The sequence below is a fragment of the Cavia porcellus genome, unplaced genomic scaffold (genome assembly GCF_034190915.1).
Source record: "Cavia porcellus strain 051 isolate PalLab524CR breed Dunkin Hartley unplaced genomic scaffold, mCavPor4.1 scaffold_4, whole genome shotgun sequence".
Lineage (NCBI taxonomy): Eukaryota > Metazoa > Chordata > Mammalia > Rodentia > Caviidae > Cavia > Cavia porcellus.
In genome coordinates this window covers 66774225-66786120 of record NW_026947487.1, presented here as the reverse complement: position 1 = coordinate 66786120, position 11896 = coordinate 66774225, and the positions used below count along the sequence as shown (strand labels likewise).

The following is an 11896-nucleotide window of genomic DNA, read 5'->3' as shown; positions in this document are numbered from 1 at the left end:
GCCAGCGATCTCTAACGCAGCCCTAAACAATTCAGAAGCCGCACTCTGCTCCCCAGCACACCGCAACTGCAGCGCGTCGGCGGGACCCACCCGGGAGCTGCGCGGCTCGGGCGCGCGGGCCGAGGGAGGTCCGGAGGCGCGGGGCTGGGGAACTGACGCGAGAAGTTCCTCAGAGCCCGCAAAGTTGCCGCCACACTCTGGTACACCGGCTGCCAGCCGAGGGGACGGAAGCCGGTCCCGGGGCCACCTCCCGGCCTGAGACTAGGCCCTACCGCCCAGCAGTCAGCCACCCAGACTGAAACTCGCGCCGGGACCCCAGCTCGGGGATCCTACCCCCACCCCGTCCCGGACCCGCGCCTCCCCACGTGACAAGGGCAGGACACGTCACTTCCGGCGGCGGCAGCGCCTGCGCGGGGCGTCCCGGCTCGGGAGCGGTTGGCCGCGGCGCCGCGCTGCCAACGGCCGCGAGTGGCGGGCGGCGCGGGTCCGGTTGCATCCCTGAGGGCTGGAGGCTGCGCGACTAGGACTAGCCCCTCACTCTATCCTTCGGGGGTCCCACAGGCGCCGGCGGCGGCAGCGGGGCGCTGTGGGCGGTGCCGCGCTCGCCCCCGCCCCGGGCCCGCCCCTTTCCGCCTCCCTGCACTCCGCGGGGGCCGGCAGCTGAGGCCCGCCGCGAGCGATCGAGGTAGCGGGAGGCGGCATGTGAGGCTCGGCGCGGCGCGGCTCCGTTCGGCTCGGCTCGGCTCGGCCTTGCGCGGCGGTCTGGCGCTCAGGGACGCTCGCGCAGGCGGCAAAAGGGAAGGGCGGCCACGCCTCGCGGACGCCGGGCCGGGGCGCGCTCCCCGCGTCCCCAGCGCGCCCCTGGGACCATGAAGAAGTTCTCTCGGATGCCCAAGTCCGAGGGCAGCGGCGGCGGCGCGGCGGGCGGCGGGGCCGGCGGCGCGGGGAGCGGAGGTGGTGGCAGCGGCTCCTCCGTCGGGGTCCGGGTGTTCGCGGTTGGCCGCTACCAGGTCACCCTGGAGGAGTCTCTGGCCGAAGGTGAGGCGCGGGGCGGCGGGGGCGTGGCGGGCTCTGGGTCCCTGCCTTTGCTACTCTTCTCTTTCTGAGGGAGGGCGCTCCAGCGTTCGCTGCTTAGGTGATTCGAACTCATTTTCTTTGGGCGCGAGGGAGTAAATAGAAGTCGTCCTAGCGAGTGATGGGTGTCTGTCTCGTTTGGGAGTGACTCTCGGCAGGGTCAGATCGAGGCAAGGTCTAGGCTCGGCTTTGCCAGGGGTGGTTCAGACGAGTGTCCTGCGTTGGCCTCTTTATGAAGCCCCTGCAGCCTTAGTCTGCTCAGTTTGCTTCTGCTCCGTCATCAGTTTGAAACCACTGTCTGCGTTGATACTTTGTCCCAAATACAATTATTAGGTTGCTTTGGGGGGGGGCAGATAAACTTGAAACCCATTTATTTTTGTCATTTACAATCTCTGTCAGAGGACTAAATAATTCATGCCCTCCACTTGTTTCTTTGGTAGTACTCGCCTTAAAAGGTGATACGAAGCAGGTAACTTTCACTTGTAAAGTATTGTGATGGATCTAGCATTATCTTATAACAGGTTAAGACAAATGGTAGAGTCTAGTTGCAATTGCATGTTATTTAAAAAGATGCTTGCTTTTGGTTTTGTGTTTCTATTAGATTGTACAAAATGCTTGCTTCTCCTTATTTCATGCCTCACTGACCTTTGAGCTTTCCACTGTAAAATATTACAAAGTAAACAGTCGAAACATTAATAAGAAATAATTCCTGTTGATAAGTGACCCTTTTAAGTTCTAAGGTTAAGAGAAAAGAAATCGAAGAGTGATTTTAATTCTCTTACTGGAGTTAAACGTTGATGTGGCTTGAAAACATGACTGAGATTCTACTTGGATTTTTGTGAAATGCAGTAAACAGGTAGTAATTTGGTGGGAGAGAATCCTGAAGAATTTATCTATAAAATAGTCTAACATTGTTTGATAAGCCATTGTCCAGAACAATAAGCATGGCTGAATCTTGGGAGAAGTGGCAGGAATAACTTTCACTTCTCAAATTAATGAGTATATGGCGATCAGGTTTTTGTTTGTTTGATATTTTTTGTCTTTTTGAGACAGGATTTCACTATACTGTTCAGACTGGCCTTGAACTCACTTTGTAGTCCAGGCTAGTTTTAAACTTTCAGCGATCCTTCTGCCTCAGCCTCCCTAGTGCTGGGATCACAGGCGTGTACTACCACGCCCAGCCTGCTGGTTAGTTTTAATGTATGTATGGCTTTATAAAATTTCCTGTCTTTATTATATTATCATCCCAGGTGTTGGTTTGAATTGGGTTGTAGTTTTTCAGCACACATGTGAACTCTTGTCTTTGAGTTTTAGTACTTACTTGAAATGTAGTTTGAGCAGTGTTACACTCATTTCCTTACTAAATCATGGATAATATTTTTATTTAGTACAAACAAAATGACATTTCACACACTACATTATGAATTTGTAACTTTTATCACTGCTCGAAGCATGTCCTGTTCCATTTTCAGTTAAATATGTAATTTTGAAGAATAAAAAGATGAATTTCAAAAATAGAGTCCTCCTTCAACCCTAATGAAAAAATACTTCACTTACTAGTGTCACTTTTGGAGTGCTCCACTGATTTTTGCCATAAATTTCCCCCCTTTTTTTTTCTTTGAAAAAAGAGTAATCAGATATACTCAGGAGACAAGAATTAAAGAGCCCCTTTTGGAAAATGGAACTTCTTATTTTCTGGGACCAAGCTTTAAGCTTTCTCTAGAGCAGAGCCAAGGCCTGTGCTTTCTTCCCTTGTGCGTTTCTTCTCTCGCTAGCAAATAAAGCTGAAATTATCTATATTCAGTTTACTTTTTGGTTCTGATAGGTTGAGATGCTTAATAAACTCCCTCTCTTTCAAATTAATGTCCAAGCTAGACAAAATGACAAGCTCAAGACTAGTTCACATTTAAGCATGATGAACCAGTAATTGATAGGTTTGCCTGTTGGGACAAGTGCTTTTGGAAAAAGCATTCAAGAACCTAAATATGGGAAGACGTATAACACTGAATGGAAAATGTAGTAGAAGCTAAGACAGACCAAAAATCAAACTTAGTAGATTTTGCTTATTTTGCTTTGGGTCAGTGTTAAGGGCAAGGCAAGACTCATTTGTGATGTGTCCCTAAATGTTTTCATCAGTCTACTGTAAACTTCAGATCTTATTCATAATTACTACTGCAGTGTGTGTGTGTGTGTGTGTGTGTGTGTGTGTGTGTGTGTTTTCCAAATGCATTTTATTTCAAGGATAAAAAAGAAGCAAATAAAAAACTACAACAATTTCTGAACACATCAATCAGGGCAGCTGCAGTGTCTTTTCAGTAAATCAGTTCCTGTCCATCTTGGTCTGTCTGTTTCTCTGTATGATTACTTATGTTTCAGGTCAGCGTAAACACCAAGTTACTGAATATGGAATGATTGCTTTTAGGGGAAATGACAGCTTAGGTTTCTGGAAGACTTTGTTCACAATATTTTTGTTAGGTGATCAGTACTTATGTGTGTTTTTGTTTAAAGATACAATTTAAAATACCTTAGTGAATCATGAATATTGAAATTATGGCCAGTAGCACTACTTGTGCCTAAGTGAAGTTTATCTAACATGTATTTTCTCTGTAGGCAGTAGCACAGACTTGTACTTAAGAACAATAGTTAGCAGTTTAGCACTATACTTGGGGATGTTTTATACAGTGAAATCCTCAATAAAAAGCATGAAAGTGAGAAAAACAGTACTAAATTAACTGTGAAAAGGACATAGTATGAGAGCTAAAATAAGAACATGCAAGTCAGGAGACCTGTGTTTTTAACTTTTGTGTTCTTCTACAGGGGACCATGACAGTGTCATGAATGATAGTTTAGGGGATTAAAATAAATTTTATTTAGGCAGATTTGCAAGTAAAAAAAATCCCTAAATAGTGAGGGTCAACTACTTGAAATCTGATTTAAAACATTTCCCTAGGTAAACTTATTTTGAATACTTAAACTGTTAGTTTCCTTTCTGAAATATATACTTTGTATCATGTTGTCCTTCAAGTGAAGCATTCCACTGTATGTTTGAAAATGCTGACAACTTGTGATTTTAGTTTCTACTGAAGGCTTACAGAACTGTTATCATAGACATTTTCATACTTTTTCTCAAATGGTTTGGTTTTAGGAGTCTGTGCTAAGCAAGTGCCAGCACTGGGTTTGAAGAATGAGGTAGAGATGTATGTCAATTTTTGCTTGAATTAGTATTAGATTGTCAAGCACATATAATTCAGCGTAAGTTAGAGGTGCTCTTTCATCAAGCTACATTATTTTTTGAGACAATCTTGCCCAGTTGTCTAGGTTGTCGTTGAATTCTCAATCTTCTTGACTTATTCTGCTGAGTGGGTGGGATTACAGTCATGTGCCCCATGCCCAGCAGCTTTCAGATTTTTAAAAACCAGTAGAACTGGCTGTTGTTCATATGCATTACCATAAGAAAACCTTTGGTGCTAGTCTAAGGAATTTCATATTGATTGATGATTGAAAGAAGTTGGTTTTTGATGAGGGGACCTTTTAAAAGCAATGTTCTTGGCATGAAAGGGATTTAAATAGCAGAGAATTTCAAGACTAGGAGACCAGTTACAATTTGTTGGGATAATACATGGGGTTATGGGAACTGGTTAAGATATGATATTGTGAAAAGGATGAAGTAAGACCAACTGATGGGGGCGTTGCGGTAATTGTCCCTGTCAGTAAGTGGGGCAGGATTTTACTGCGGAGTTCTATGCAGGTAGCTACACTCTCAGCAGTGTTCGCTGAGAGTTAGCTGCTTAGAGTGAATAAAAAAAAATACAGGAAGTATTAACCATTCTCTTTATAGGCAGGTAGTAAAATCTTAACATCTGATTTTGCAATAGAAATCTGTAGGGATTTAAATATAAGCGGATTTAAGTATATCTTGTTTGCAGAAAGTTACCTCTATTTAGTATCTTCAAAGTTAATGTTCTCTTGGAGGACGGAAGAGGGGCACTTACCAACAATATCAACTAGTTACTGCTCTGCAACTCTTTAGTGCCTTTTGTGGTCAGGTGCTGCAAGGTGCTTACCTGTTTCTGTCTCTGTTCCCTGCCTTGCCTTTTTTCTTTTCTTTCCCTTTCTTCTCCCCTGTCTCCTCCCCTTTCTCCTTCCTTTCTAGTCCCCTCTCTCCTTGGCAGGGGCTTGCTTTGTAACCTAGGCTGGCCTCAACTTGTGATCCTCCTGCCTAGGCCTCTCAAGTTCTGAGATTACAGGCATGTGCCACCATGCCTGGCTAGGTGCTCTTACAAGGTGCGGCCATTTTTCTGGTCTTATGGAAGTTACAGTTAAAACAGGCAAACAAAATTTTTCAGGTTGGTATATGTATTTAAAAATTAAGAGAAAGCTCAGAGTTGCACTCAGGTAACTCTGTTTAGATTGGGGGACCAAGAAAAGCCTTTTCATTATTTTAGTAGAAACCTAAAAGATGAAAAAAGGTGAATAGAGCAGATTGAGAAGGTGGGGGTGGTTTGGATCATGTCATATGGAAGAATTCCTTGTGTAAAGAAGAATCTCAGAAACTGGAATGTGCTTAGAACTGTGGCCTGCAGTGAGTGAATCATGTAGGAGAGGGAGCTGAGATGATGTTAAAGAGGTAACTGGAGCCTGGAACTTTACATGCCATATTGAGTTCAGGTTTTGTCTGAAATGCAGTGGTAAGATATGGAAAGTCTTAACTTCTTGGGGCAGTGACATGCTCTGACTTATATTTTTATATGATCACAGTTAATGGGTATAAAAGGGTTGAAAGGTTTGCACATTAGATGGTAAAGTGGTAACGGTAGGAATGGAGATGGAGTGTTCAGATGCAGGGATGTGAAGATCTTGTGGTGGATTGGACAAGAACCAAAGGAAGTGTTGAGAATGACTTGCTTATGAAACTCTTGGATGGAGGTACCACGCAGTAAGATAAGTGATGATCAGATTTAGGGAGGAGTGTTAGAAGTCTACCAGTCCAGAGGAGTCAGGTGGGAAGGAAATGTCAGGTGGGAAGTTGGGCATCTAGCTGAAGTTTAGCAGCGGGGTTTGGGCTTATGGATAGGTGCTTTCAGTTAATGAGTATTTGGCTGTTATTTAAGGCTCAAGGAGAGGGTGGAAGTAGAGAGGCAATGCAGAATGAAGTGTTAACTGAAGGATTCCAATAGAACACTGGTTTTAAGCATAAATGTTCATCAGATTTAGAGACCTTGATAAAACCCTTAACTCTGAGCCTGATTCCCAAAGTTTCATTATGTCTGTGTAGGGCCCAGTATTTGTATTTCTACCAGCATTCTCAGTTGTTACTGCTTCCCAGAATCACATATTGAGAACAACTGATTTAAAACAGGGCTGGATGACTGAGAAAGAAACAGGTACCAGGGAGGCGTGAGAATCTGATGTTTTGAAGTTTGAGTCTATTTCAGAAACGGGAAGTAATAAACATTTATGAGAGTGAAAAGTCATCTTGATCTAGTTTTTTTTTTGCACTGGCATTCACATTTATCCACATTTAGCCCTTAATTTACCTGTTAAATTTTACCCCTGGTTACTTGGTAGGCGACTACTTTTGTTGTTCTAGATTCTGTGTGCTGTTTCTGGTTACTTGCCGATTACTCTGCTTTTGCCTGAGTATTCCTTGTTCCCTAACTACTTGTGATGATCAGATCCTCCTTTTTGCAGACCCTTGTAGCTGCTTTCTCCCCTTTGACTTGGTTGCTTTGTAGCTGTTTTTGCTTTCTCCCCTTTGTTTTGGTTGCTTTTCTCTCCTTGATGAGGCAGAATACTTGATGCCCAAAATTAAGAGAGAAAAGGTTTGTTTAGCTCTCTGTAGGGGTTTCAGCTGACTGCGGTGGCAGGGTAGTGCATGGCAGGGGTGGGGGACAACAGTTTATAGTGGACCAAAAGTAGCAAAGCATTGAGCAAGGGACAAACACACCTCTTTTTATCCCTTGTATTTTATCCAGGCTGCCTTGGGTGGGTAGCAGTCACACCCTTAATCCTAGTGCTCCTGAGTGTAGCATTGCACCCAACCCCACACTGTAGATCCAGCCATCTCTGAAAAAGCCCCAGCTATGATCATACAATGTTTTGAGGGGAGTATCACACTTGGTTAATGCATTGAATCTTTGGTCTTGATATAAAATTATGTAAGCACTTAGAAACACTATGGTGTTTAATTATTCCCCTCTCACCTCCCCTAAAAGATTAAACTTTCTGAGAAACACTCTTTTAATTGTATTTGTATTCCAGTACTTCTCAAAACAAATGCTATTTGGCTTAAAACATTTTTTAACTGTATGGTGTTCTTCAACAGAATTTAGACCTAATTTATAAATGGAAAAGTATCAATGGAGGACTTTGTTGGCTATCAGGAGTCTTCCTGATAGGGGTCCCTGAGTTTCCAGTTTTGGTGTAGACAAACAGCAGCCAAGGCAAAGTGTCATTTTTGTTAGCCTCCTTGAAACAGCAAAGACAGTTTATCTATCTCCTTGTTACTTTGTGCTGTTGCCATTATAATTTCTTTATTTTACAAAGGTAGATGCGGGGAAAAAAGAAAAGTATTACTACTTGTAGTTATGAAAGTAGTTTATATTCAGCCATCAGTTATTAACAGCCTTTTTGTATGAAGAGCTTTCTGAGGGCTAGCACTAGTAACTGTTTCTCTATTACTTCTGTAGCTTTGATTCCTGTTTTGTAGTGAATATACAACAATTACATTTTTGTTGTTGTTGAATTAAACTCTTAGGGAACAGTGATTTGTCTTTTGAAACATGAAGTTAGTGTATAAGGGTTAAAGAAGAAAATGTGTGACAGTACCTAATAGTGCATGTCAAATCTCTGAATAAATGCTGGTGAACTTAGATTCAAATCTGGTCATAAGCTTTTGAAGTGAAATCTGATTTTGAAATAGTAACTTTTAGATTAGGTATCACATTTTTCTTGAGTAGGTATCATATGTTTATAGAAAAATCTAAACTTTTTATTAGATAATTATGTAGTTTTCATGTATCAGCTATACAACATTTTAACTTTCATAGTAAACTTTCACAATAAAATGAAAGTAGTTGGCAGAGGACACTACACAGAATATTATTTACTCATGCTTTCCTTTTGAGTTAAGTTATAGTTCTTACGATGTAATTTGAATTGTCCATTGGGGGTTCTTTCTCAATAGGTGGCAGTGTTATTCAAGAGCAAGGTTATTAACACTAAAATTGTTATTCTCAATTTTTTGTACTTTAAAAAACAGTAGAAATTATGCATTTAGCTCCAATAAAAGTATTCAGAGTCATGTAATGTAACTTTTTTTGTTTTTAGTCATAGTTCAGTTGTTATGGTTAATAATGTGACATTTTATGCTAAGCAGATGTCTTTATTTTAAAAATAAAGAGTATTAGCATTTTTCTTCTTGAAGGTTGTAGGAGGAAACAATGGAAATGTTTTTGATGTTAATATTTGGGAACATATTAGGTAGAGCTGATGTCTTTACAATTGATTCTGGGTCTTCTGTAGTGTTCTTTATTAATCTTTGTAATATTTTGGTTTTCTCTATTTTGTACGTATTTCTTCTGAAAACTTGAAGTAGATCTGTCTGTATTTTAAAGCATGTTTGATAACTCTCAAAATGATTAAAACCTTGTCTTGAAATTCCAAAATTAAGTCTTGAGCAGTGATTTCAAAGTTGCCATACTTTTTTTCAAGAGATCTGAATATGAAGTTTTATCTCCATAGGGTTAAAACTTTTATTTCTTCATGTTTAAAAAAAATTAAAAAAATTATTTTTTGGGGGCTGGGGATTTAGCTCAGCCGCATAAGCACCTGCCTTGCAAGCAGGCGGTCGTGAGTTCGATCCCTGGTACCGATAAAAAGAAAAAAAGAAAAAAAAGACAAAAATAATTTTTTGGCACAAATCTGCTGAACCATTCAGTTACCCACAAACCTGCTGTTTTTATGAAATTCTCTTGGGAGGTGGAGTGTTTAATGACTGAGCTAATTTATTTATTTATTTGCTTTCGGTAGTGGCAATCAAACTCTTAACCTTGCACTTGCCAGGCAGGCGCTTGTGCCACTGAACTATATCCCCGACTAAGCTATTTTAGGGTTTTTTTTTTTTTTTGTCTTTTTCGTTTTTATCAGTACCAGGGATCGAACTCACGACTGCCTGCTTGCAAGGCAGGCGCTTATGCCGCTGAGCTAAATCCCCAGCCCCTGATTAAGCTATTTTAAATAGTTGGGCACTTAGGTAATTTGAGATTCTCTATATCAATGAGATCAATCAGTCCATGCCTGCTGACAGTTTCAAAAATCTCTCCTGGGAATTGGGTATAGGGCCTTTCCCATAGAGACTTTGTTTTGGGAAATTTGATTTATTCTAGTCTTATAGAATGTCAGTAACATTAAGGCATAGTTTGGGTTACTGTATAGTCTTTAGTGAGACATTCTGCAATAGGTATTATTTTAAAATGGAAATGATTGTTGTTGCTGGTTTGCCTTACTGTCTAATGTAGTGGAGGTTGTTGGGGTAGGGGCCGGGGAAACAGGACTTGTGGTCAGATCAGCTACTCATCCCAGTTTGTCTTTGACTGGTATTGTGATACTTTGACCTCTTTTTCCTCAAAGAAAAAAGTGAAGTGAATAAAAATGAATTTGTAACTTAGTTTTACATGTTATAGTCAGTAATTTTGCTATATGATTTTTATTGCTTCTGATGAGAAAGAAACACGGAGAAGGGAAGGACATTAGGGAATCGTTTTAGAATTAAGACCATAACGAAAAGATTGTTCTTGATTTTCATGTTTGTGTTTATAATGGATTTGCCATTTATTTTTTATCCCACAGTGTAAAGTTACTCCATAATCATTGTGAAAAATTACTTTCTAAAACAAGTGCCTTGTGTAATACCCCTTGACATCGAGGGATCGGAGCTCAAATGAATTTGTGTGGCATTCTATTTGGTTTCAAAAGATGTGCCACCTTGATTACTTGTTTCGTCTTAATTTGTATTGTTATATGGTTACATGTTTATAGGCCATGTGATCATCAAATATATATTGTGCAGCATATCAAAAAGTAAAAGAAACCTGTTTTTCAAGGTTTTGTTTGAAAAGAATCTGAGGAAGAGTTATGACAGTACTTTATCTGAGAGGCTTAATGAATGCCATATGTGAAGAACTTGGCACTTTTGTTTCAAGTGCTGTCAGCCTAGTTTGGGTCCTTAATATTTCTCAGAGAATTACATTAACAGTCAGACTGTTCTAGGCTCTTGCCTTGCCAAACCACTTTCTGTGATCCTTCTGGTTTATTCTTCCTGGTGTAGAATTCTACTCATGCCGCTATCTTATTTGCCTAAATCAAGGCCTCTGCAGTGTGTCCCAGCGCTCACACACCCACTACCTTTAATCACTGTCAGCCATCCACCCTGTCATTGTCTTACTCCTCTTCCCCCTCCTCCTCTCCTTTCTCTTCTTCTTCCTCTTCCTCCTGCTTCTCCTCCTTTTCTTCCTTCTCTTTCTTCTCCTTTCCCTCCTTTTCCCTTTGTCTCTCTCCTCTTCCTTCCTTCTCCTGCCTCTTCCTTTTCTGGTCCCTCCCTGCTCTCCTTCCCTCCATCTCTCCTTCCCTCTGCTATCCTTCTGTCCTTTCTCCTAGCCTCCGTGCTCCCTTCTCCCTTTTTTTTACCTTTCCTTCCCTTTTCTCCTCCTCTTTGCCTCCCTTTTTTTTGTCTCCCTCCCTTCTTCCCCGCTCCCTTTTTTTTAATCAGTATCCGGGATCGAACTCACAACCGCCTGCTTGCAAGGCAGGTGCTTATGCCACTGAGCTAAATCCCCAGCGGGCCCCTCCCCCCCCCTTTTAATGAAACTGTATCTGCAGCTGAGAATAATTAACACATTCCTGTGACTGTTTGTAACAACCGCTGGTATCCCTCTCTCCCTTTTCCCTCCCATTTTCTTCTTCTCTGCCCTTCAACTTCTTTCCCCTGTCTTCTCTCCCATCTGTATCTTGACCCATATCTGTATCTGCATAAGTACTCGGCTTGATATCCCCTGTACCTGTTTCTTGCTTTCTTTCTGCTATGGTCTCAGTGTTGGTAACCCCCTTCTCCCATGTATTGACATTGCTACCCGTATGGTGATAGTATTAGGAGGTGGGGCTTTTGGGAGGTGATTAGTCAGCAGGGTAAGTACCTTTATGAATGAGATTTTTGCCTTTGTAAGAGTTATCCCGGCAAGCCCCCTGGTCTTTGTTTTACCATGTGCAGTTAAGAGGGAGAGGAGATCTTTGAGGAAGTGGGTGCTCACCAGATACTAAATCTGCCATCATCTTGGTCTTGGATTTTGTACCCTTCAGAACTGTGAGAAATAAATTTGTTGTTTATATGCTGTACAATTTGTGTTTTGTTACTACACAACAGACTGAGACTTAGTACTGTTCTTATTTTTTAGCTCATATTGTTAAATTTGCTTTGAATGTCTTCCTTTGGAGGTAGATGTGTTACTCAAATTGGGTGTTGAAAGATACACTTAAAATAGTTACTTTCTTGTAATCTTTGTTAATGAGGCTATATCTACCACCAAATGAGTATAATTAATACAGTCCAGTGACTATTTGTAACAGCTGTTACTCGTACAGCTAGTATTTTACACAGCTTTCTTCTATTCTTATTAAATGGAAAGTTTAAAAATTGACCACTTTAGGGTTTGACTTGTAATCAGTCAAATTTTACCTTTGCAATGCTGTGTTTATGATAGGTACACAGTATATTTATAAGAGATTGTGTTAGGATTTTTGTCTTAGATTCCCCCCAAACGTCATG

General features: G+C 41.4%; 1 protein-coding gene across 3 annotated transcripts in view; it reads left to right on the top strand.

The window, feature by feature from the left end:
* The first annotated feature begins 403 nt into the window (after positions 1–403).
* The window catches only part of Bmp2k (BMP2 inducible kinase), a 120211-nt gene continuing 108718 nt past the window's right edge, over positions 404–11896 (top strand). Inside the window, exon 1 of one of the 3 annotated variants that reach the window (XM_063247211.1) lies at positions 404–1038. In XM_063247211.1, coding sequence (XP_063103281.1) covers positions 870–1038 — 169 coding nt within the window. In that variant the 5' untranslated portion in view covers positions 404–869. Of the gene's footprint in view, positions 1039–11017; positions 11260–11896 lie in introns of those variants that run through there. The other 2 variants (XM_063247212.1, XM_063247213.1) reach the window with 2 other exon arrangements.